This window comes from Dendropsophus ebraccatus, chromosome 2 (assembly GCF_027789765.1).
Source record: "Dendropsophus ebraccatus isolate aDenEbr1 chromosome 2, aDenEbr1.pat, whole genome shotgun sequence".
Classification (NCBI taxonomy): Eukaryota; Metazoa; Chordata; class Amphibia; order Anura; family Hylidae; genus Dendropsophus; species Dendropsophus ebraccatus.
In genome coordinates, this window is record NC_091455.1 from 53212091 (window position 1) to 53239820 (window position 27730).

General features: G+C 44.9%; 1 protein-coding gene across 4 annotated transcripts in view; it reads right to left on the bottom strand.

Annotated features, from left to right (window-relative positions):
• CHD7 (chromodomain helicase DNA binding protein 7) overlaps nucleotides 1-26110 on the bottom strand; it is a 92517-nt gene extending 66407 nt beyond the window's left edge. For 3 of the 4 annotated variants that reach the window (XM_069957545.1, XM_069957546.1, XM_069957543.1), the window contains exons 1-2: nucleotides 25727-26110; nucleotides 2836-4636 (exon numbers count right to left, since the gene is read on the bottom strand). In XM_069957545.1, the coding sequence (XP_069813646.1) occupies nucleotides 2836-4479 (1644 nt within the window). In that variant the 5' untranslated portion in view covers nucleotides 4480-4636; nucleotides 25727-26110. Of the gene's footprint in view, nucleotides 1-2835; nucleotides 4637-17480; nucleotides 17533-25726 lie in introns of those variants that run through there. The other variant, XM_069957544.1, reaches the window with a different exon arrangement.
• Between the last annotated feature and the right edge of the window lie 1620 nt (nucleotides 26111-27730).

A 27730-nucleotide genomic window follows, 5' to 3' on the forward strand; every position in this document is an offset into this window, starting at 1 on the left:
CCCCTAAATCCCACAAAATTAAACATCAATCTGCTCGTCTCTTCCTGCTCTATGCCATTCTATCTGCAGACCGGACTGCACTTTCCGGTGACAGGATCCCTTGAAGCTTCCCACATCTGCAGTATTGTAGTCCAGTCCGAGGTCAGCCGCAACATAGACATGTCATCGCCATGACAACATGACATCGCCATTTCTTACACAATTAATTTTTTTTTTTAAATATTGAAATGCACTAATTTTTTTAATAGACTCCCTAACCAAAAACATCAGGTCTAGGAAAGCACATGTAAGAGTCACAGTTGCCACCTGTCTGCGGGATCTGTCCTATGATCTGATGGATAAGTCAAGTGTGCCCAAAAATATCGCTCCTCACTAGCAAAAAAAAAAAAAAAAAAAAAAATCACAACAGAGGAGCAGCGCACACCGCTACCTTTGTCCAGGATTAAATGACAGCTGTAGCTGCTACTCACAAAAAGAATTTCTTAAAAAAAAAAAAAAAAATTTCTTTCAGTTACATAAAAAATGTCTGGAATTTCCTGGGGCCTTATCCCAAGATAATATGAATGGGAAACTCGGCTAAAAATAAAAGCAGACAACTGGTTAGGGGAAATGTGATAAAACTGAGCTATTTACAAACAAAGTGTCACCTTCCGTGTCACACATCTGACTGTACTCAAAATCTGACTGGGCCCAAAATGTATGGTGGTGTTGAGAGAAAATACTGATGGACAGATCTGTACGGACCTCAGAGTACAGAAAATGACCGCCATTGGCTTAGATGAAAGCAGCGCTAGTTTTGCGAACACTAGTGCAACAAGGCTTATGTTTTTGCTGTCTATATCTACACAAGTAGTAATATCTCCAATAGTACGACTACAAGTTGGAACGTAACCAGAAAATGTATATACTAAAAACACCCTGGGGAGAACTACTGCACTGTCTGAGTGTATGTGCACACTACGGAATAGGCGAGGAACTTTAAGCGGAATCAGTGCTGCAGATTGTGCTTGAAGCTCTGCGTGTCCCATTGATTCACTAGGATTTGTCAAGCGCAATCCACCCGACAAATTGACATGTCAATTCTTTGGGGCGGATGTTGCTTGACAAATCCCATTGAATCAATGGGGCAGGTGGAACTCCAAGCGCAATCCAGAGAGTGGATTTCGCTTGAAATTCCTAACCTATTCCGTAGTGTGCACATACCCTTAAAGCAGGATTCTCTTTGTTGCCTATAGAAAGCAATCACAGCTCGGCTTTCATTTGCCTTATGTTTTTTTTGTTTATTTAACGTAAGCCAAGCTGTGATTTTTTTTAAAAAAAAGGGCAACAAAAAGATAAAGCACAATGAATCTACTTGTCCAATTATTTTGAAAAAATGCTACAAAAACACATTCTGCCATTTTAGGAGTTTCTCCATGACCCAAAAAGTGCCTGTGAAGGAGGCCACACCTTACAGTGTCAGCTGTACCCATATCAACCAATCAGAGCTCAGCTTTCATTTTACTAGAGTAATTTCAGAAATGAAAGATGAGCTATGATTGGTTGCAACAAAAGTAATAGGAAGGAATTTTCCCCTGTGGGTCAAAAGAAAAAAAAACAAAAAAAAAAACGCCCTAAAAAGGTATGACCACTCTATCTCCACACTAAAACCTTGAGCACAGCTGCTTTCTTCCTGAAACAGCGCCCTCAGTTTGCATGTGGTATAGCAGCTCAGCTCCACTGAAGTCAATGGAGAATGGAGCAGAGTTGTGAAGTTGTTACACTACACACAACCAGGTGCAGGTAGCAAATCCTACAACTCCTTCTGCAATACTGTGGATTTTACTGCAAAATTTGACCTCCCTGTCAGTTGGATCAATACACATTTGGAAATTCAGTGCAGTTCCCAACATAAGCAAACTTTAAAGACCCAAGTAGGCCCAGAATTTTTACAATCCTTTTGGTCACCCTGTTTCCTCATTCTTTCTAAAGGTGACCGCCGCTATATAACTGGATGGTACCACAAATCAGGAACATGGTGACAACTCCTATCAGGTTGTACATGCAGCCATATTGGTCATCAAACTCCTTCAGCATTATAAGACTGAGTAAACTTCACACTTTAAGGACTTTCATTTCAGCAATTGTCCAGTTAAGTAGACAAGGTAACGGATGAGAATCAGGCAATAAGCCCTCTTAATGGTGCGTTCACACCTACAGGATCTGCAGCTGATTTTCTGCAGCAGATTTCATTTAAATAACTGAACACAGCATCAAATCTGCTGCAGATCTGCTGCAGGTCCTGTAGGTGTGAACGCACCCTAAGCCAGTATATCAAGAAAATATTCTAGTTCATTTATTTTCCTTCCTTTTAAAGTAACATTACATTTTAATATACACAGAATGTTCAATTACTTCAGTACTCTCAGCCCGGTGAATATGTAGCCGCTGCGGAACTATAACTCCTATCATGCCTTCACAGCCTTCGGCTCCCATGGCATGATGGGAGTTGTAGTTTTGCAAAAGATTGGAGGAACACTAACCTAAAACATACAATAATGCATAGACAAGCGAGTACTTTGCCAAAGTCTCATGCATCAAAGTTATAAAAGCTTGCAGCTGTTACACAACCAAAACAATACAGACACAGCTTCCTGTTGTTGTATACCGCTCGGTCTCCTCTTAAAATCAGAGTAATGTGCACAAAGCAGGAAGTTCACAAGCTGGGTTTTGTGAAAGCCACACGTATCGGCAAGAACAAGAGGGGAGGATAAAAAAAATAATAAATAAAAAAAGGCAGCAAACACAAACATTCAGAGTACACAGTGTTCTCAATGCACAGTGCTAGACACCTACCTGATGGACAGGCACTTTCTGGGGGGTACTTTGAGGTGACTGATGAAGCGAAGTCCATGGTTGGTGATGAGAATGTGACGGCGGTGAAGACTGATGGTGCATAGCTGGATGAGGCTGACAGTTTGCCATTTGCTGCTGAAAAGATTGATGAGCGGGATGCTGCTGGCCAGACATCATCCGTTCTTGTATTGCCTGTGGATCTGCATGGCTAACTCCAGGACAGCCATTTGGTCTCATATGCCCACCCATCTCCCTTGGTGTCGAGGACATACCTATAAATGTCTGACCCTGCGGCATGTTTCTGGGACCCATGTTCCTTTGTCCCATACCCATGCTGCCGGGGGGCTGGTGACTTGGCGGATGGGGCATATTTGGGTAACTTCCAACATCCATAGGTATCCCCGCGCTGCCAGGCCGAACTTGTGGCGGAGGGGTGCCTGCTGGATTGCTCATTGCTTTCAAGGGTGACATGGGAGGTGGAGAAGCATAGGTTCCCTGAGGCTGTGAAGGATGCATAGTTTGTGTGTTCATTTGGTTAAGTGAGCCGCTAGGATGAATTGGTTGCTGGTGCATCAGTCCTTGACTATTGTTTGACGAAAACCCCACAGCGTTTGGGTATCTAGGTACAGACGGAGTCATTGGAGTGTTGTTTGTAAGGCCTAAATTCTGATTCATCCCTGTATTATTAACTAATCCCTGATTAAGGTTACTATAAGGATAGCGGGAATACTGCCCTGAGTTGTTTAGCGTAGGTGAAGGTACAGTCTGGTTTCTAGAATTAAAGTTAAGGGACTGTGGCCTAACTGCACCCTGCTGAGGAGTATTAGGAGAAAATCTAGGACTGTGAGCAACAGATTCTCCATGGAGAGTAGTGGGGGGGTGGTGATGAAATTGCTGGACCGAGTGACGTAGTGAGGGCCCCATGTTTGGATTTTGTTGCGGTACATGAGACATATGACCAGGTCCTGCAGTCCCAATGAAGGGATTTCCTTGATTAAGACCATCTTGTCCTTGTGAGAACTGGTTCATTCTTTGTGACTGTAGTGGACCATGCTGTTGCATTGAAAAATCTCCTCGAACCATGTAGTTACCCATTTGTTGAACGTGTTGCGGGTGAGGAGGACCCTGAGGTCCGGAAGGTGTGGGGGGCTGCTGCTGTGACTGGGGTTGCTGGTAAGGTGGCCGTATCTGGTCAGGGACCTGCACCGCCCTCGGTCCCCACATAGAACCACTGTCTACAAACGACGGCCCGTGCCTTTCATTCTGCATTCCAGGATACACTCCCAATTGGCCACCACCGTGGGGGACCTGAGAAACAGAAGTGTTGTGATACTGTGAATGTGGAGAGGCAATCCCATTCCCAGGAGTGTTAGCCATCATTCTGTTAGGCTGGTCCATCATGTGCATTTTCTGTGGCTCGTACTGGTTATAGTGATCAAAGTGGGTCAGCTTGGCTTGGTTTTGACTGCCGGGATTGTGGTGGAGTGGAGACTGTAAAGAACCAAAACCCTGATCCATTGGCATCTGCGGAGCCATGGAGTTGACAGAGTTTTCAGGATATCCACATTCACCCAGGCCCTCCAACCCTTCGCTGAACATATTCCCATCTTCCCCAAATAAACTCATCATTCCGGGATCCGCCATTTTGCTTCTCTTTGGAGCCACGAGCGTGAGATTGTGCTTCACCTCCTAACAGAGGTGTTTGTCCTAGAGCCGGTAATCCTTAGTTAATCTCTCATGTCATTCCATATTGTCTTAATTCTTTCGGACCATGCAGTGTCGGGCAGACTGGTGCCTGTTCCTACGAAAAGAGAAAAAAATATATTTATTAAAAATTCAGTAAGTTAAAAACAAAACAAAAAAAAGCAGTTAAAAGCAAGTAAAATAAAAAGAAAGAAAAAAAAAAAAAGTTGTAAAACTTAAAGGCACCGACGCTTTACAGCATTCATTTGTTGGGTGGAACAGAACAAAAGAACAAAATGCAGCCGTAGCATCAGCTGCCACAGCAGGCGGACAGATGTATGGATACAGCCAAGCATCCCATCTGCTAAACTAAAGCCCTGAAAATGCTCTAGTTACCAACAGCGTGTCCTTAACCTTATTCCCCCGAGGAGTGTAATCAGATGAGCAAGCAGCAGCATCAAGGGCTGCGATAAGCTAAAGTTAGCAGAATCCGCTAGTCCATTTAACAAACACCAGAAGGTAGAAAGTGACCCTTTAAAAGCAGCCGAAAATATATTTCAAACAAGATCTGTGGAGGGATTTGCTCTCCGCCCCCCCGCCCTTATGCCTCATACAGTAGAATATTGTCCTGCATCCTTCTAAAAACCACGTGGTATGTGTGGATCGCACCTCTAAGAGCGACCGCAAATCCACGACTTCTAGCACCTCTACTCAAGGTCAGATTGCCTGAATGATGGGATTCATGGTGCGGTTACACCAATGTGATCCTACAAGATGGAATTAGGGGACGGCTTATTAAGCTACCAAGGAAGACACTGTAAAACACAGCTGACAGCCAAAGACACATTGCAGGACCATTTTTAGTCAGTAGTATTTTTGCAGTTTTTATATTTATTGTAATGGCTTATTCACATCTCCATGTCTCAGTCCTTTACTGTTTTCACTATATTCATCGGACAAAAAAAAAATGTATTTCATGTTTTAATTTTTTTTCTTTTTTTTTTTTTTTTGGACAGGTAGCTTTTAGCCCACAGAAATCTATGGATTATATTTAATCATGTATGTTCTGTTACTGCATAGTTTAAATGTGTGTATTTGTACAATTTAGTTTTATACTAATCTTTCACCAACACTAGAAAAACAGTAATGCAGATGATTCTTTAAAAAAACTCTGTATTATGCACCAATCAAATCTGCTCCACACTCATACAGAAGTGTGACTGAGGCCTAATGTGGCGTTTACACATCTGACATTTTTGAAGCCAAGACTTAAAAAAGGGGAGAAATCTCAGTCTTTTCTTTATGATCTGTTCCCTGTTTATAGTCTGTTCCTGGCTTTGGCTTAAAAAAAATCTGTCAGATCAAGCTCTGTGTAAAACGCACCCCAAGGCCTGGTTCACGTCTGCATTAGGAGCTCTATTGGACAGTCAAAATTTCTGGACAACAGAGGAAACCTGATGGACCACATGCTTCATCTAGCACTATTAGGCCTCATCCACACGTCTGCAAATGCTGTCTGCATGTTTTTTTATAAAGTTATAACACATTGTTTTGAATGGGGCTACTCACCGCATCCGCATTTATCCATTCCAAAAAAAAAAAAAAGTACATGCTGTAGTACGGATCAGCAATTGCGGAAAGGGTCACTGTCTAGAATGTAGTGGTCCATGAATTGCGCACCACTACACTGCTGTCCAAAACTGCGGGTCGTGATCGTGGATTTGTGAATGAGGCCTTAGTGTCTGCAGTTTTTTTCTATTGTTGTGCCCCTATGTCTGAGCAGAACACTGGATAACTAAATACAGTGATGTGAATGATGCCTAAGAGAGACAGGAAGCGCTCTTACCATGTATATTACATAATGTGCAATATCCTCACAATGATGACTACTCTCTCCAGACAGTGAATCACAGGGCTTCTACGTATACCCCCTCTGTACTGGTACAGAAGCTACATTCTCTGCAGGACATCAGCATTATGGGAAATGAAGGTCACCCTTACCAGGCAATGGGAGGCTATAGTATTACTATGTAGAGCTGTTAAAGGTGTAAGATTCTTAAAAAGATATGAAGAGTGAATGATTAATTCAGCGGCCGAAGCGAACAACAGAGTATTGAAGAATCCGAGCCACGCTTGGAATCTGTCACTATGATTCTAAGGCATAATCTTATTTTTCTTTCCAAGCATTAATGGTCGTGGGCTGGTGCTCCTGCGGTACGCAATGGGAACAAGTAGCTGGATTCATAACTCCTCTTGAAAACTTTCCCCAGGAATAGGCTACGTCACAGATGGCTGCGGGAGCGCTATGGGAGATTAACCCCCTCGCTGCCCAAACTACCAGCAGTCAGGCATGCCGCAAGCAGTCACCAAAGAGAAATGTCATCATCTACATCGCATAATAACAAAAGCCCCTATATAAAAGCACAAGGAGGAGCACATGGATAGAGGCAACTAAACGCTACACACGGCAATATAGGAACAGAACACAGACTGTTACCAAAACGTATCATCTCCTTGCTCGGTTACACAGGATGCTGACTAGACTGGCAACGGGGAAAGGATTTAAGTTATTATGCAGAAGTAAAACCTGACAATTACGGCTGAGAACCATAAGGGAGGGAACGCTGGAGGCTTTCTGGTGTGGATTTGCAGGCAGAAATCCGCTGCGTATCACGGTATCTACAATGTGGGGGGAGCTGCTCACAGATCTCATCCACGTGCTGTCTGCTGCATGTCGAAAGTGTCAATGAAGCTGAGCTGTAATACCACACACAACCTGAAGGACAGGTGTGGCACTGTTTCTTTTTTTTTTTTTTTTGAAGAAAGCAACTATATCTTCTAATCCTGGATTACATAGTTTACACGAAATTTTTGGACGTCTGTCAATAGTGAAATAGAACACGAGAGCCATCCATGTTCCAGCCTGGTGAGGCTGATAACAGAGAGCAATAGCATCTGTTCCAGTACACGGAAGTGGACTGCACAATTGGCGTCTTGTTATAGTGAGACAGAACAGTTAAAGCAGTACAGCTAAAGGCCTAAAGAGGCTGAGCAATGGCAGAATATGGCTCTGTATACACCAGTCTTCATGAACATAAACAGATCAGACATAGCGGTGATTACAATAGTGTGGACAAAGCCTTATGACAATGTTCCTTCTCCCATGCATCTATAGTGTGTGTGTGTGTGTATGTATATATGTATATCTACACACACAGAGGACGATTCTCCTAGTAAACAGGCAGACATCAGACTGGACGGATATCTGTATGCCATCTACCCCAGGTACAGACAGCACTGCAGGCTCAGTGTCACAGTACAGACAATTTTATAGATCCTGCTCCGATACCAGCCGCGTCCTTGCTGATCCTTGGGTTATCAGAAGAAGCTCATGCGTGTGTTGATTTTATCTGTGTCAGCACAGACTGGATCCCCGCTCGATAGATTATGATGGGAGGAGAGCAGCGAGGAGCAGTCATAACACGGCCATTACCCGTCAAGTGATCTCTTGGCAATCACATCTGCTCACAAGGCGGCCACTGGAGGATTTATAGGACCAGCAGCATCTCTAATCTGGCATCCACTAATCCAGAAATTCTGCCCTTGGCCACAAACAGAAAACTGAGAGCAGGGACTATGCTCATACAATCCTAAGGTTCCGGGTGCAATTTTGTGAAACTGCTGCAATATTTACACTAGGAAGGATGTGGCAATTTTTTGGTCATGTTTGGGTGAAATTTGGTAACAGATAACGTAATGCCCAAGATACTCGTATAAAATGTCCAACATTTATGATGAGGTTTTGACCCCATAGAACACCATAGCCCTTTTAAATAGTAGATGGTTAGGAGTGCCAGGAGTCAGACCATCCAATATTGATGGCCTATCGCTTTTGAAAGCCCAGATAAACCATTTTAAAAAGGGCTATTTTTTTCCAAAAAGGTACTCCCTACCTACAGGGTAGCGGACTGCTAACGGATCACTGAGGATCTGATTGCTGGAACCCCGCCGATCCAGAGAACAAAATATGCTTTGAATGAATGGAGTGGGACCACGCAGGTATGAAGACCCTCACTGAGAATAAATAGAGCACTGGCCACACTACCGGAATAAGAGGAAGTCCAGGCAATCAGACCACCATGTATACATTGGTTAGGAGATAACCACCGCTAGTCTGCCACACTGTATGTGTTGCAAATTTGGACTTGCCCATTTAGGTTAATCCGTTCATTCACTATAAAGCTATGTTCACACACAGTATTTTGCAACCAAAACCAGGAGTGACTTGAAAACACAGAAAAGCTATGTTCACAAACTTAAAATTTAGTGGATGGCAGTCATTTAATGGCAAATAACGGCCATTGTTTTTAAATAAGGGCAATTATTTGCAATTATGTGGAGGCCGTCCGCTCAATTTCAACAGTGTGTGGACATAGCCTATTTTTTCAATCCACTCCTGGTTTTGGTTGCAAAATACGGACCAAAATACTGAGCAAAAAACATAGCCTTAATCTGCCGGTTTGCAAAAGCTGAAAAGCAAGGGTATAAGGCATGAAGTTTTTAAGAACAGCAACAGGTCCTGAACACACATTAGGGAGATTGGTGAAGCAATATTCTGATATGCCGTGCAACAAATGATAAATGTAAAAAAAAAAAAAAAAAAAACTGTTAAAAAAGCTGTAAGCTGTTTTCTGAGACAAGCGGCCAAGAGGTGGCACAAGGAGGATGCGAGGATCAAACATGATAAATTTGCCGCTTTTTCTGTCTCTGGTCAGTAACAATTAATCTGCCCCATTGTTCTCAGACAATAAAGCCTTGTTCAGTACAAGTTCCGTCCATGGGCTGCGGTTTTTCCACAGAGAAACATTGCAGGGAAGGGGGGTGAAATCGTATCAGAACGCCATGTGTGATCCCAGCCTTAAAGAGAATGTAAGCCAACCAGCAAACATCTACAATAACCTGCCCATCCTCCGGAGAATGTGCGGTCAACCCTTCCCCCTCTCCACACCTCCAAAGGTCTTTTCTTCTGCTGGAGCTGCAGCTGAAAATAATTTATCTCCTCTCTTTGGAAGACTGTGGCATATGTGATGGGGGAAACAGAACCATCATGAATAAACTGCAGCACAAAGCCTGGCTGAGTGTCACAGGATACAAAGGGCCAAAGGTCACCTTAGTGAGCTGGAGGGTATTACGCTCATTCAGCCCCCTCCCCCACCGCACAACACACACAGAATTACCGAAAGCATTTTGTTGCAGTGAACCACACAATGTACTATAGAGAAAAATGTGACCATTCAATAAATGCCGGCCACACAACCCATTTCCTTGCAGAAGAAAAAAAGAAACACACACACACAAAAGCCAGATGTGTGCGTAAATTTTTAGGGGGTGTTTTTGTAGAATATCATGTGTTCTGTTCACACTAGCCTTTATTACACAGGAAGCCATGTTGAATCAAATATTGAAGGGATGCAGGAAAATCCCATTGGATCCATCAGATTTCCACTGCAGCTCTGGTAGTGGGGCACTGATCTAAAGACCCCCATAATGGGGGATGGCCAGGCCATGAATGATGGCAGCAAAAGCCCAAAAACCAATCGGGCAATTGTTCGCGTTGCCCTCTCAGAATTTGGTCGAGCCTCGTAGAAGGCTCATTGAACAAGCACCGATCTACAAGATGTACATCGGGCCCTAAAGCTGGCCATACACCAATAGCCAAACAGCATAGAGTGTTTTACTGAACTATCGCCTGATCCCCAAACACATGCCCACTCGGCTCAGCTAGATGTACATGAATTCTGAAAGGGGTGATATGGGAAAGCAACTTAAAGGTGCCCCAGGCTGTAGTATATCTCCCCAAAAAAACTATAATATTAGGATCAGGCAACCAAAATCCAACATGACTGACCGTTCTCTTCCCTGACATCTATCAGAGGAAAAGTGGGATTCTGGAGGCAGCCATACACATTAGATTTTAATCTAAAGTGTATGGCCATGGAATGTAAACTATAAAAACAATAGTACTATCCGCCATAACCCATGACTAAAGGCCCTATTCCACGGAACGATTATCGACCTTATTCAGCCGATATCGGCCGATAATCGTCCCATGGAATAGAAGGCAACGATCAGCAGACATCGTTCACATTGGCCGATCGTTGCGTCATTTGGCTTTCAAACATGTTGAAAAACAAATGACCACGATAGCAGCGATCTGCCGCCGTCACTCCGTGGAATAGGAGCGGCGGCAGCAGACATGGCAACATGTCGCCAACCCATGATAATTTTTTCACAGGTAAAAAAACATGTGATTATCTACCATACGGAGATTATTGGTCTGTTCGGCTAATAGAGGCCCTCGAAAACACACAGTGTGAACACAGACTTATATTTACAGAGGAATGCCAGAAACATTATTCTACCTCCATGGAACTCCTAACGTAATTTATGCTAAGGCCACTGGCGTAGGGGCAAGTAAAGCAACCTCCAGTGACTGAAGCAGCATCCACTCACTGACTGGCCGAGCAGGCTGTCAATCATCCGGGTTGTTACTTCGGCTGAAAAGATCTGAGGCTGGTGGGGGTTCCGGATCGGTGATCCGGTGTTGGACAGGCACAAGGATGGGCGAGTAGTTTTGGTTATTATGTTTCTCCCTGCCCCACCTTATCTGAAAAATTGAAGCCCCAGACTTCTCCTTTAACAAAATGCTGACAAGGCCCGCCGATTTGCACAGGACTAGCCGACTCTCTAATGTATATGGAGGCCATGGATCGGGCATGCTGGATTACAAATGCACAATCCTTTTGACATAAGCCCCTCTTGCCAGTGTATGGACACTTCTAGTATCTTTACAATTAGCCTACCTTCCCTATAGTAAAAATGACAGCTCTTGTCATTGTTTTCTGGGGAACCCCTCAAGGAACCCCAAAGTTCCTAGTAAACGTGTTTGGGAAACACCACCTCTAAAAAGTTTTAACGTGACACATCACTTCGCAGGTGTGATCTTATGACACTTGCATTACAGACCACAGACATGTACATACATAGAATCTAGACCAGGGATGCAAATAAATATAACAAATACACCAGCAAAAATTTTATAGAGATCTTAAAAAAAAAATTATGTATATAGGCCTAGGAACTAAACCAGGACACAGTAAAAAATAAAATGTGACAAACAGTAACACATAATATTTACATGCTTTACACCTGGCTACAGGAAGCAGAATGCTTTCTTCCCATATACAAGCATCCAGCACTGCCTAAAAACTGTGGCTAACACCCACTGTCCCTGGACGGGCTCAGGAATGAGTGGGCTATGGAAGTCCTAACTTTCTGCGGGAGCCTGGATAAAACACGAGCACATATGGTCTGTATAAAAAGTCGACCAGGTTTGGCATCAAAGTCCATAAATTCGCACAGAAAAACACATCGTAGGCTTTTTAGGAATGGTTTATTCGGCAAAATAAGATAGTTGCTGTTTGTATGTTATATGGCTAAAATCACTGCTGGCTGGAAACCTGTCAGCGGAAAAGCCAATATCCCCCCCATGTACATACAATGTATGACGGAGGGGACTGGTGTAAGGGCCGTGTCAGGGCCACCGGGTCATGGGAGACGTCTATAAAGCTACAATATATCAATATGAATGAATGGGTCGTCCACAGGACGGTGGGGCCTTGTACAAATCCATTACAGGACTCCCACTCCAGAATGTGGGACCTCTTCTGTACTTCACTGGATGCCACACATACAGAGGTATTCTACCCAGCATAGTCATTAGGCGGAATGCCAAGTTTCCCTATGAGGACTAAATAGGTAAAATTATAGCAATCGAGCATTCTCATTTTTCAGCTCATCAATTGATAATTCCTTCAGCCAATTATCGACTCAATCACAACAAATCCTGATCAGCGACATGTGGACAACTGCATCTCCAGCCAAACTGCTACATGTGAATTCAGCCTTGGCAGGATGGTCAGGAAGTCTGGTGTGACCACAGTTGACCTCATGTAGTTCTTAGGGCTCACTCACATATATTAGAAGTCTTAGGAATTAGGAATACCGTTTTCTTCCATTGAAAAACATTGCCAATGCATTTACATTGTTTACGCTCATTCCATAATTTACACATTTTATGCATATATTGCTTTTATAATGTGCAGCACGTTCTCATTTCTACCATTCTTGTTATCAATATTCCTACAACACTACAAACCAAGCAAGTCTGTATCTTATCCGTAATTTCACCCCAGTGTGAACCGGCCTGTACACTGACCTCCGTGTAACCGGGCGACGCAGGGACTTCTAAAAGAGGAGGCTACATCATGCTGTCCTCTATTTGTGCACTTCAACACCTGCAAAAGCCATAGTGCAAAGTGTACGAGACACCGATCACTCCACTGAATTCTTGGAAGTGGTTTCGATTTCTCCGCCATGTCCAGTAGCCTGAGCGCAGGCCAAAGTTTTGAGAGACGGCTGCGTTCACTTAGGGAAACTATTTTACTATTTACCACAAATTACTACCAGACAACGTGATTTGCTAGTCATGAATTGGACTAAAACATGCTTGTGAGAGCCAGATTCCCTCGACTACACTGTACCACGAGTAAACAGAACCCTGAATGCTGCACCGAAATGTCAATTACAGACATATACGCGTCTCCTGTCAGAGGAGGAGCCCACCCCGCCGCCACCGCTCCGATTTGGTCTGTGAAGTGGGAAATTCTACATGACATGCCTATTAACATAAAGACTGCTCTACTGTATCATGACAACTCTCGGGACAGAGGTCACTTCCCAGTCTAGTCCTCAATTTAGGGTGTGCAGCACTAACACCATCGTAAGTGTGAAATACATGCGGTTTTGTGCAAAGACCAATCTGCTGCAAATCCCCTGCAGAACTCACAAGTAGCCCATGCAGATTGTACTGTGAGTCTTTTTTCCCGTTTGTCTGTACTCACTGGTTTCGCAAGTCCCGTCCTGGCCATGGGTCCGATGACCCGAACTGACAGCCGTCACTTTACGTCATCAGATCTAAGGTCGGGGCAGGTTGTGCAGCCAAAACGCAGACGCAAACATGCATCCATATTACTATAATAAGAAAACTACCAGACTTTAGTTAAATAAAACAAAAAAAATATTCCAACTTAAGGCCCTATTCCACGGAACTATTATCGGCCGTTACGGCCGATAATCGTCCCGTGGAATAAAAGGCAACGATAAGCCGACATCGTTCATGTCAGCTGATCTTTGCGTCGTTTGTCTTTCAAACATGTTGAAAGAGAAACGACTCGTACAGCAACGATCTGCTGCCGACACTCCGTGGAATAGGAGCAGCGGCAACAGACTGCTGCTGTATGCTATGGGCTGCCCGGACGATCTAGCGATCACCTGGGCAGCCCCCCCTGCACTCACCTGCTTGCTGCTGCTGCTGCGTATAATACCGGCGGCAGCGAGCGGGGAACAAGGAGCAAATGAGCGCTAATAGCGCTTGTTTGCTCCTCTCAGTCGGCCTTTATAGGGCCTTTACAGAACAGTCATGTGGGGTGGGGTGGGGGGATGCAGCATGTCCGTCAAGATTTCGGAAAACCGCAATGACTGGAACATTAAATTGTTAGCGTGACTTAAATAGCCTGACGTGTCAAAAGTTTTGATCAGTTGATGTCTGGGTGTTCAGGCAAACACCAATTGGGAGAAGCGTGTGGCACATCTATGGAGCCCATCTCTTGCAAAAAGCCGGAATGAGCAGAAAGTGAAGTGCACAGCCGTGTGCTTCTCCCGGCTCTAATGATCAGTGTGGGTTTGAATGCTCAGAATCAAAATTTTAAAATGTTCAGTGATCAAAATTTCAAGTGTTTTTTTTTTTAATAAAACGTAAACACTTTTTTTAAGAACATGTTAAAGGAGAACTACTGTATTAGCAAGTTAGAAGAATCTAACCTGCTGATAATCCCTTATTGCGCCCGGGATGCTGAGGAGGAAAGTATGAGGTCTTACGGCCAAAGATTACGCTATGGGGGGGCTTTCAGCAGGTTAGATTTGTCTAACCTGCTTATAGTTCCCCTTGAAAGATGCCAGAAACAACACCAGCATTGGACCACTTACGTTTTTTATAATGAACATGCGTCTGAAGAACCAATTGGGCAATCAAAAAATGTAATGCTAGCTTGAACTGCAGGACATAATGGAAACAGCACCACAATTGTCCACAGGTTGTATGCAGTATTGCAGCCTAGTCCCATTTCCTTCAATAGAGCTAGGCTGCAATACCATACAACAAATTTTTAGTGCCAATTCTGGAAGAAAATATCAATGTCACAAAAACTAGTCACAACAAGAATTTTCTAGTAGGGCAAACTCTTGGGGGTTTGTCCTTGGGCACATGACTTTGACCAGACCTGCCATTTTACTAGCCCAGCAAGAAGACTAATGCATGCCTATGGCTGTATCCATGTTTTCAAGGACTCCCCAGGGCTGCAGCCAACTTTTTCAGCCACTGATATTCAAATGCAGAATGATCGGACTCTAGCATGCTCAAGCTGCATCCATCTCTACAAAAAACCCAAAAAAAGTTAGGTGCCAACCAACATCGGGTCCTTTTAGGCTCTGTTCACACAGAGCAAAACTTGACATGTCCATTCTTCAGCGTGGAGAGAGGAGGCGTGCAAGCCTCCCATAGACGTCATTAGGACAGGGAGGCTGGTGGAATTCCGCCAGTTTTGCTTTGTGTGAACTGAGCCGTAGGGTCCTATTCCACGGGCTGATGGGGGCCCGATCAACGACGTAAACGAGCACAGATCTGCTAGATCGGCACTCGTTTACTGGGCCTATTCCACGGCCCCGATAAGCGTTAAGTGAGGGCTGCAGGGACATACTCTAGTTACCGATGTCCTTGCAGCCCTTGCACCATACATTACTTGTCCGGGCTGCAGGCTTCTCCTTCTCCCCGGGTCGCGCGCGCACCAGCTTCGGAGCGGGGCTGTCTGAACTGGCAGAACGCTCAGCCAATCACTGGCCATGTCCAGTTCAGACAGACCCGCTGCGAAGCTGCTGCGTGCGGGACCCCGGGGTGAAGGAGAAGACCTGCAGCCCGGACAGGTAATGTATGATGCTGCTGAAATCGTCGGTCGCCGCTGCGCACCGCTATTCCACCGTAGCGATGTGCTGGTGGCAAACGATGATTTTAGGTCTGGACCTAAATGCACGATCAGCCAATGACACGATTGGATGATCGTTTTCTCTATTCCACGGAGCGATGATCGGCCGTATTGGGCCGATTCGGCCCAATTATCGCTCCGTTTCGGCCGATTATCGCTCCGTGGAATAGGCCCCTTACACAGAGTTTTGTCTGACAGATTTTTGAAGCCAAAGCCAGAAACGGATTTGAAGAGGAGAAATCTCAGTCTCTCTCTGTCTAAAAGGACCCTTGGGTAACACAGGCTACTGCACTCTTGATATTTGCCCAATAAATTACCAAAGTGACAGATCTAAGCAAGACTTAACCTTGACTATAGTCAATACAAAAAATTCACAGCAAAGCAACCTCTGTAAACGTACAGAGGACCCCAATACGGCTGCATGTTGCAAAAAGCATTGATGCAACACAATCACATTCTGAGCTAAGTGGTAAACAATTGGTGTCACCTATAATTAACAGGATAAATCGGGCCGATCATACGATTAACGATGTCTGAGTAATGAATTTTTTTTTCATAACGATCAGCGTTTAGACGGTAAAATTCATCGTACGGAAAATTAGTTTTGCGATTGCTTAAGCCTATCTCACACATTGGTTAAATCGGCGAACGACTGTTTACACGGAACGATCTGCGAATTTTTTGTGAACGACGATTTGAGAACTTGTTGTAAGATCAAAATGAACGATTTCTCGTTCGTCGTTTGATCGTTTTACCCCCAACAGAATCTTGGAACAGAAAGGAGCATGTTGAATTACACCGCATTACTCTAGAGAAATGTTTCTCAGATCAATTGCTGTCAGAAAGTTATACAGATTTGTAAATTACTTCTATTTAACAAAATCAAGTCTTCCAGTACTTATCAGCTGCTGTATGTCCTGCCGGAAGTGGTGTATACTTTCCAGTCTGACACAGTGCTCTCTGCTGCCACCTCTGTCTTTGTCAGAAACTGTCCAGAGAAAGAGAGGTTTTCTATAGAGATCTGCTACTGCTCTGGATAGTTCCTGTTGGGTAAAAAGGTCACGGCAGAGAGCACTGTATCAAAATGGAAAGAACACATCACTTCCTGCAGCTGATAAGTACTGAAGACCTGTGATTGTTTAAATCATGGGTCTCAAACTCGTGGCCCTCCAGCTGTTGCCAAACTACAATTCCCATCATGCCTGGACAGCCAAAGCTTTACCTTTGGCTGTCCAGGCATGATGGGAATTGTAGTTTGGCAACAGCTGGAGAGCCGCGAGTTTGAGACCTCTGGTTTAAATAAAGTGATTTACAAATCTGTATAACTTTCTGGCAGTTTATTTGAAAACTATTTTTTTTTCTCCAGAGACCCCCTTTAATTTTGTTGACCCTCACATGGTTCTTTTTATAGAGAGGAATAAGATGCTGTTGTACACCCTTGGCATGTCGGGATGAAACATTCCCAATCCTGTTTACCAGAGACACTTGGAGACGGTAAAGCGGCCCCTATACACATTAGATTGTCAGCCCATCCTGCAAAACTTTGACCCTATGTGCATGGCTAGCTTTAGACGGCTCCTCTTTCCAAGTCACGAGGGACACCTTAAGGTAGTTTATGCAACTTTTCCTCCCATACAGGACAACGGAAGGGTCACACAAATAGCCTGACACTTAAGAATCCGCCTTCCCATAGAAATCTGCTATCACACCGACTTGCTCTTAAGATAAAGGAATTTCTGACAAGGTGTAGAAACATCTCCAAAAGATCTGCATAAGCCGACATAATTCTCTAGAAAGGCATACATTACGGGATGACAGCTTCCTCCTCCCAGCGCACAAGGATTTACTTTAAAGGCTCGCTGCATTGTGAGCCAATGAAGACATAGTAACACCGTCCAGACAGTATGCATGTACACTCCACGGCCAAATACTTCCCTTCTGTCTACAAAACACTCGCACAGGTTGTTGACACAAATATTGATATTTTTAACTCCTTAGGCAAACTCTTTAAGAAGCTGTCATGAATTCAATCACTGTTTCCTTAACAAGGCAAAAGCGCTGGAGGCTCACAAAGGAAAAAAAAAAAAAAAAAAGTCTAAGAACAGGGCTCAGCTAATGTAGTAGAAGGTGGTCTGCGCTAAACACATCACTCCGAGCAGCAAGGAAAGAACTGGCAACGAAATCAAGTCCACGTGTTTATTTGGCAAGAACAGAGGGTGGAGTCTGAGCGTTCAGAGCGCGGCCCGTCTATAGAACACAAATGACATTGTTTGATAACAGCCCGACAGTGAATAGAGACCAAGCGTGCCAAATCATTCACTCCTATTGTCAAGACAAACTTAAAGGGGTGCTCCACTTTAGCAATCCTTACTTGTCCAAGGACAAACTTATGACAAAAGTGTCTCCCTAGTCACAGGACTCTAAGCAATTAGCTACAATCTGTTAGCAAACTTGTCGGTAAGTGGTCAATTTCCCTATAGCGCCACCAAGGGGGAAAAAAAAGCATTACACAATGGCCATTCAATACACAATAAATTGTCTGTCTAATTCAGGACAGGTCTTCCAAAAGAGGCGACTCTCTTTGTAACCACTGTCTTGCAGTCAGAATAGGAGACCTTCCGAATAGTCCGGTATATAAATGTCTCCTCAAGACTGATGGGGAAAAAAAAGTTGTTAAAAGGTGTTAATGAAAATAAATAAATATATATGTCTGTCTATATACACTGCTTTCTTTCAGATCATCACACCTGTCCTTTTGTTGTGTGTACTATTAGGCTCCGTTCACATGGCGTAAAACTGACAGAATTCCGCCAATCCTCCGTGTTATAATGACAGTCTATGGGAGGCTTGCGCGCCTCCTCTCTCCACGCTGAAGAATGGACATGTCCATTCCACGGTGGAGAATTCCGCCAGTTTTACTCCGTGGGAACGGAGCCTTAAAACTCAACTCCATTCACTTCAATGGAACTGAACTGCAATACCACACACAAACTGACGACAAGAGTGGCGCTATTTCTGGAGGAAAGCGGATAATGCTGGATAACTCTTTTTTGAACCAGATGATTAGATGTCTTTTGGACCTGTACTATGATCCTCTAGTCAATGCAGCGCGTCTAATACTCAGAAGCAGTTTCCAGGAGAGGTGATCAAACATGTTCTTCGTTACGTATTTATGGAACGCTCGAGCACGTACTTTAAGTAAAAAAAAAATAAAAAATAAAACAATGCAGGTATTGTTTAAAGGGACACAAGCAGACAGGAATGTACACACCAGGCATAGTGAACTCTACAGCATGCACCCACACAGCGGCTATTCCTCGGCCGTCATGTACGTCACTGACAGTAGTAACCAGAAATGCGGCTCCTACCCTTAATGACAGTATATTATACTGCACCAATGAGCCAGTCAGAAGTAGCCAAGCCTCATAACTAGACAGACAGACATTGGGGAGGGGTGGAGAGCTCGGCTCAGCAAGATTTTTGGTGATATTAAAAGGGCTTTACAGTAGACGACAATTTAGGATCTTCTATTTCCAGGTACATGCAGAAACAAGCCAGCTACACACGGTGTCTGAACAGAGATCCAAAACCAAGCTCCATAATATGCAGACTACAATAGAATGTTTTCTATACTGGAGCTAAGAAAGGGGCCAATGAGAACAATCCCAACAGCCACCAGAACCAACACCACCACCATCACCTTTACATCGCATCTCAGCCATTGTGCATGGTGATCTGAGGTCCGCATTACTGCTCAGTCCCAATGCAATTCTCTACGACCAGTCCTTGTCACAATGCGGCTTCCAAGGCAAAGCACCCTTTTCTGCATGTAAAAATAGACAGTTTTTCTGTGCACTTCAGCAGTGCGGGTCTGTGGGGGACTAATATTTCATGGATCATTGGTTTCACAATAACCACTAGTTCTAGCTCGAGGGAGGAACTAACCTGTTAGCAATGGCAGTGCCATACTGAAAGTCATTGAGCTCTTAGACAAGACACTCTATGTTGGTGAATACCTATGGCAGAGAGAATATACAAATTAGAGGACACTAAAAGCAGGAGCACCAGCTAGAAGGCTCTGGAGTTTGCCACGCTCCAGCCTACGTAGGCGACAACGCTTGATTCTCAATGTCAGAGTGAAATAGCCGAACTCACTACTGGGAAGGCTTACATGCAAATCCATGAATCACCAAGACTTCGGTGGTAATGTACAAACCCGACAAAACATACGAGTCATTGGAGATTCTACCGTACACTCCAGCATTAGATTGTTATGCTGATCATCCAGAACATTAAGACTTACACTGAAAGATGGTAGGATATCTATCGGGCAGTCAGTGAAGAGTTGATAACTAGGTCAGCGGAGTTCCAATAAGTCAGGTCCTGTGGGATGTTCTCAGTACAGAGTGGTTAGTACCTACCAAAAGTGCCCAAAGAGGACAAATGGTAAAGCTAACACAATCATGACTGTCCAATGCTGAGTGCATGGGGAGCAAAGACTACTCTGGCTGGTCCGATCCCACAGGAAAACTACTGGAGAGCAAACTCCTGAAACGTTCTGTCTGGCTTTGACAAAGGTGGCAGAACATAAAGTACATCCCAACTTGCTGAATATGGGGATGTGTGGCTGCAGACTGGTCAACGTGCCCATGCTGACCCCTACCACAGGACTCCTCCAGGTCTTGCAGGGTGGACGCCTCAATGACTCGGATGTTTTGGTGGCACAAGGGGGAACTATAGAATATCAGTGTGATAATTTTACTCTTATGACATCAACCCTCCTACCATGTTACACAAGACAGAGGTGGCACGCAACACCTAAATCTGACAGACATATTCCTCACTGCCCGGCAGATTTATAGCCCAGCACACCCAGGGTACATCTCTGGTACTACAGTCCTGTCACTTCACAATGTACGTTATACAGTTTGCCCGACATGGAAAAGTTTTATCATATAACTCCTACACTGTAAAAGCCAAGCTATACTCGTGCTGCCACTACATAACATGCAAGGGCCTGAAATGAAGACAGAATAATACCACCAGCTATGGATTCAAGGCTGGTTTGAATGAATTTCACGAAAATTCAGGGTCACAAAACCATTATGAAAGTTTCAGGGGACCGGTAAACTGGACAAATCTCTGAAGAAGAGAAGGAGATGGCCCTTCCTCCCCAGACAAGATGTGTTACTGTAGCCTAGTGCCGAGAACCAAAGGATAAGGCACACGAAATCCAACATGCCCAATCACTATAGAGAGAGCTGGGAGGTCACCACACACACACACACACACACATTAGCTGGTGGAATTTGGCAGTCACACATATTATATATATATAAATACACAGCAGATTTCTTGCAGAAGTTTCTTTGAATGCTCCGATAATCTGTATGGGGCTTACAGAAATCTACGTGCTTCCCATCAAAACCTCCTCAAAGAACTTTCTGCAACAAAGTAACTGTGTGAGCATAGGAGGTGACCCCCACTGACATGTTACACCAGGTTGTCCTGAGTGGAAGTGGAAGATGCTCTGTGTATCAGCTCCCCCCCCCCCCCCCCCCCCAAACTGGACCTATGGACAGTCCTTACAAGATCAATCCGTTCTTCATCACAGTGAATGAACAGGTAGCACACGCACTGAAGGTGAAAGTAGAGCAAGGCAGCACAGCCCCTTACATACACTACAGTAGCCATTTAGCACACATCCCTTCACACGAAGGTCACCGGTGGAAATACATTAGATGATGCTTCCTAAACAACATGTCCTGTTAGCATCTCAGATGGTAAATCTTACCTAGCGAGAGCTTAAAAAGAATGCGATGCTGCAGCTCTGATCTAATCAGCTTTCCCATACTTATGGAGAACATCCTTAAGAGCCCTGTTGTCATACGTAGCCTACTTATTTTACAGGACGTACGACAGCTGTTTAACCCCTACCTGTTCATCAGAGACCAATCTGCAACTCCGAGGAGCTCTCCTGTCATATCAGATGTGAAAGAGCCGTCGTTCCGTATTCTCACACGTCCATAACAAAGTACACACACGACTTAAAGGCAAGACAGGGTCAATGCTAACACTGACGTGACTAGCGAATAAAGTTGTTCAAATATTCATTATGTCACTGTTAGACTGGATGGTAACTCGCCTCTGCTACATCACCGCTTCTCAGTAACGTACTGTGTATTTTATTGTATTGTAAGTTAAAGAAACAGAAACTTTTCTAGAATTTTTTAAAGACTGAAATCAGCCCGAGCCGAGTCCTATAGACGTCAGACGAAAACTGGCACCTGCAACTATCACCTCACAATGAACATTACAAAAGCAAGTGGCTCAGACAATAATTATAAAGTGTACTTTTCCAACGTCTTTATAAAAGGGTTTGGAAACAATGTGTCTCTATCTAAATGACAGGATAAATTGTTATTAAAGCCTTTATTTAGGCCCAAGGAACAGATCTGCCGGTCCTGCCTCGGCATGTTCAGCTAGCTTGGGAAGACAATTTCCGAGCAAAAAAAAAAAAAAAAAAAAAATAGGAACAATAAGGTGTGCGTTCACCAGTCGTACATGATGTCCTGGAGGAAGGTGGGACAAGCGCAGGAGGGGAGCAGAGCCTCTGGCCGGGACAGAACATAAAAGACCTGGAACAGTTATCCAAACCATCAGAGCAAGCGTCACAGCAAAGTTCCCAACAGTAAATTATAGATAGGCTCCGCAGGATGACCGTCTCTACAGTTTCACCAGCACCCCACAGACAGCTCCGGTTCCAGCTCTGCCGTCTCTGGTTACATTTAATTGTCACAAGACAAGGGACATTAACCATTGGCTGAACTAAGAGGAGATCGCCGTCTGTTGCTGGGCACAATCCATACAACGGATCCCCTGAAGAATTGACATTTTCACAGGAAAACAAATGGTTAAAACAGATGTGAATATTCTGAAACAAACATATCAAGATAAGAAAAAAAAAAATCTTAATAGGAAAAATTAACCACACAATAGAAAACTAAAGACACAACAGCTTAAAAAAAAAAATCAAAAATGTGATGTATTAAAAAAGAAAAGTATTAAAATAATTCTTTGAATCAATGCTAATGTTAACCCTCACACCACCATCTACAGCAACATGTGAGGTCATTCCCAGAATCCTCTGCAGATAAACACAGGCCAGTGACATCACGCCCTAGAAGAGGAAACAAGTGGTGTTCCACTTATACCAGTCCGTAAAGGCAAGTAAAGCCCACAGCATGGAATATTCTGGGGAAAATTGTAAAATATAGAAAGACTAAAAAAAAAAAAATAATAACATTTACAGAAAAAGAAAACTATGGTAAAGGGTAAAAAAAAAAAAATATAGGATGATAAGAACATTACACGACAAGGAACCAACGAAACAATAAATATTAAACAATAAAGAAAGAAACTCACAAATAAAATAAACAAAACCACAATGGTCACCCTGCCCTCTCCTATCATCTAGAAAGGCCATTGAAATCACATTATACTTCTCACCTCATACTGACCAAAAACGGAGTAATAGAATATCTATAGTCTATAAAAAACCTACACCAAGTCACTCTACAAAAATCTCATATTCCAGGGTATCTTAACCAAAAAAAGCTGACAAATACATCTACAATATCTTACTATATTTTTTATGAGGAAAGGAGAAACAAACAGGTCTCCTTCTCTATAATAGACTATGTCAAATCCAAACCTGTTACCCCGAACGCCTGCAAAAACTTTTAGCCTGTGTTCACATGTTGATGCAGCTTGTGTACGCAACTTTCTTTTAAAACTAAAAGTTAAAATTCATGTAAAAAAAAAAAAAAACAAGAGAAAGCACAGCCAACAACACACGTAGCTGCAGCATAGACAATATTCTCACAATACATCAAAATAACAAAGTGTTAAAATCCTATCAAATGTATTTTAATATTACAGAAATGTCCTGCCTAAAATAAGGATAAGAGTAAAATCTGGCCTGGGAGGTGGAGGCTCCTACTATGTGAGGCCTGGGAGAGGCCCCTGTGCCCTTGTGGTGTTATCCGTGTCAGTCAATAGGTCCCAGTTCAATGAAAGCTGCCATTTTAGGTTAGGCTGGAAAGCTTCTGTTGTGTAACAGTCTGACACAAACACACAAAGCACACTGAGCCCTGAACATGGGACGGGAACTTTCCCCAAATAAGACAATCATCATCTCTGCAAATAAGAGGCGACTTGTCGCTTTCAAGGTGCGATGTTTCCGTGACCATCAACTTATTTCGATAATGATGATGTGATCTTAAGGAGATTTGGAAAAGTTGAGAAACTTGTGAAAGTAACAGAAAAATGTGATTTTTAGGGCAAACATTTGGGGGTGTAACCCCTGGCTATATAGTCCACCATGTGACAGGTCACCAAGGGGCAGCAAGGTAGGATGGACTGTCCTGGGACAATACACCCCCTGAGAAGAGAAAACCTTAGAGTTATCTGCGTATTCTTAAAGGAGGATTCGCTGAGAAGAAAAGCAGAAATAAAAGTTTTGTGGCCCAGCACCTGCCCCACATGGAGCGCTCCTCAGCTCGGGGAGGGACAGGAGACAGAGCATGGTGCGGGTCGGTGATCTCTCCCATTCAAAAGGAAACTCCTCCTCAACTGCTACTTTGTGTCCTTTGTCTATTGTTTGTTACGTGAAAGAAAATACTTGCAACAGAAGAAGAAGAAAAAAAAAAAGCAAGAGTGAGGGCTGAGAAGTGCCCAAGTCAATGGGGTATGTAAGGCAGTATTATAGGGGGGGGGAGCTGCCATGTTTTCTGTGGTGGGTGTCTCTCCCATCCTCACTGGCTGCCTCCTCCTCCTACCCAAGGGTACCCTCCAGTGAAAGGCCATCAGGAGGAGATGAATACATAGCAATGATGGCTGCTGGTAGCCTGCAGCGCCTTCTCCATGAGCCTCATCCTTCCCTCCCCACATCCACCCCCCTTGCTCCACCACCAGCTCCAGCAGCAGGGGAATAAACAGGAGGCCATGTCTTCTGCCATCATCACATCCCAGCAGAGGACAATGACCCACACCCACCTCCCTTTATCAGCCCCCCATTATGGCTGGATGAGAAGCATCCCAGCTGAGGAGGTGATGGGGGCGTGTGCACACACAGCGGCCATCTCAAGGCAAACACAAACATGGACATCCCTCTCCTGTGTGCCCAGCAGAGGCCGGGGTCAGAGCCCTGTGTGCCCCCCGGAATAGAGTGCCCCCCGCTCGGTCCCGGACACTTTTGGCTCCTCGTGGTCGTGCAGCCGCCCCCTCCCCCCGGCTCCCTACACGTCTGCCCGGAGCGCTGCCCATCTATGGCTACAAAGTATCGCTGCTGGCACGGGCACGCTGCACACACACACACACACACACACACACACACACACACACACACACACTTTGCACAAGTTGATCAGCAGCCGAGGGAAGGGATCGGGCAATGTCGCGATAGGATGTCAGGACAGGGACATCATGCGGTCAGGACCCCTCCTCCCCCCTCCGGCCACAGCTCCTCCATCCATCCATCTCTCTTTCTCTGCCCTCCCCCACCACTCGTGCTCAGCAAGGGCAACCCCACGGCCGGGGCACCCCGGGGGGCACACACACAACTTACCCCGGAGTGGCATTGTTCCAGCCATGCTGCTGCCCCCGCTCCCGGGACTACTACACAACTCATCTGCTGCCCCCGAGTGCACCCCTCATCTGCCCCAGTGCACCCCTCATCTGCCCCAGTGCACCCCTCATCTGCCCCAGTGCACCCCTCATCTGCCCCAGCACAGCCCTCATCTGCCCCAGTGCACCCCTCATCTGCCCCCCAGCACAGCCCTCATCTGCCCCCCAGCACAGCCCTCATCTGCCCCCCAGCACAGCCCTCATCTGCCCCCCAGCACAGCCCTTATCTGCCCCCCAGCACAGCCCTTATCTGCCCCAGTGCACCCCTCATCTGCCCCAGCACACCCCTCTTCTGCCCCCCAGCACAGCCCTTATCTGCCCCAGTGCACCCCTCTGCCCAAGTTGCCCGGTTGGTGACTTACCGATCGGAGTGCGGCACCAGGAGCCCTATTGTCTGCTCGGGAGTGCAGGGACACTCTGTTATCTCTGTCTCCCCCCCTTTCCTCCTGTCCAGGCTGAGGGAGGAGGGGGAAGCTGTGTGTGTGCCTGGAGTTTACGCTTTCTTTCCCACACTCCACCTTTTATCCGTATTCCCGTCCCGAGCTCCCGGCTCCTTCTTCTTCTTCTTTCTTGGTTTTCTTTCCTTTGTGTTTTTAATTTCGCCTCAAGTTTTTTTTTCCTCTCTTTTAATCCGATAGTGTAACGAGCGCGTCCGCACGGAGGAGGCGAACCCGCGGCCCCGCCGGACACTCACTGCTCGGGATCCTCTCCACTCCGGGCACCAGCTCCGGCCGCGTGCATGTGCCCTCCCCGAGGACCGCGCGCGCCCCCGCCGGCTCTCACACACACTCACTCATAGCAAGCCCCGCCCCTCGCTGCCCTCCCTCCCCCGCTCCCCTGCCACACAGCCCGTGACGTCACACGGCCACCAGGCATAATTTATGCAAGAATTCACTAGTGCTTTTCATTCAGTTCTCTCACCCCCCTCCCCTCCCCTGCCTGCTCTTAAAGGGACCCAAATATATTCCTCACACTTTACTACTGTGTGTGTATACAGCGCCGTGTACAGCGCCAGCAATTAGATATAACAGGAAATATCATTTATATTTTACACGAGGATTAATTTTATTTTATTTTTATTTTTTTTAGGAGACGTGTATGTAAATAAATCAACATTTCCCGGAACAGGGGGGTCCGGCTGAGGTACAAGACCCCAGGAATACATCAGCATTGACTGCAGGGTCCACAGGTTTGGGGGAGGGGCAGGAGATATATAGATCCCTATGGAGACATCCTACATCTGAGGATGAGCAAGTAAACAACCCCCCCCCCCCTCAGGGATGACTGTAAGGGGAAGTTCACACCAGGCAGATACCATGCAGATTATTTTCAATAGGAAAATTTAAAAAAAATGCATCATATCCACCACTTATAAACATTCCCTATCCTGTGGCTTTAAAACTACAACTCCCATCATTCCAGGGCAGTCCTCTAGCTGGCTGTGCACCATGGGAGTTATAGTTTTGCACAGCTATAGATGGAGAACACGGCTTGCGCTGACATTTTTGCTGTTTAGTGACTATTAAAAGTTGACTGTAAAAAACAAACAAAAAAAAACCACACACATGCATAGACCTATAGATACATGAGTGGTCCCCGGCTGCTGCAGAACTACAACTCTCATCATGTCTGGTTGCAGAATAGCAATAACTGAAAAGCAACAGGTTGGGGAACCACTGTAACGGTTAATTTATAGGATCCGGCAAGGTCTACAAGTGAGGAGGGGGGCACTGTGTATCCATAGAGACCCCTATTATTAGTAGGAGATAAGAGAAATGACTCCCCAGGTATTCATAAGCCTCGACAACATGATAGGAGTTGTAGTTTTGTAATGGCTGGAGAGATACAAGCTGTAAGGGTAAATTCACACTTCTTATATCAGATCTGGCAGGGTCCATAAGTGTGTGTGGGGGGAGGGGAGCACTATATCCATAGATCCCTCCTGTACATTTATGGAAATGTCCCACATCTGAGGATATGCAAGTAAACAACAGCCCCGGGGGTCTGGGATCACTGTAAGGGCTCATTTCCATATATCACATCTGCATTTCATTTTTTTTATCATTCACATTTTATTTATTTTTTTATACACGCTGTATTTTTAAAGGGGCTATTTGGGATTTTTTTTTTATGATTTTTCCGCAATTCTGTTAAGGAAGGTAGTAAATAGAAGGAACCCTGTACTTACCTTCCTGTCTCCTCTCAGTCACTCAGGTGCTCCCCTGCCTCAGCATCGGATTGGCTGATCCATATGCCGGAGCTGGAATCACTAAGCAGTGGGGGCGGAGCTTCATAATACCTGGGGGTGGTGGGGGGGAGTGAGGAGGGTGAGTATGGGGATTTAACTATTTATCACCTTGAGCCGA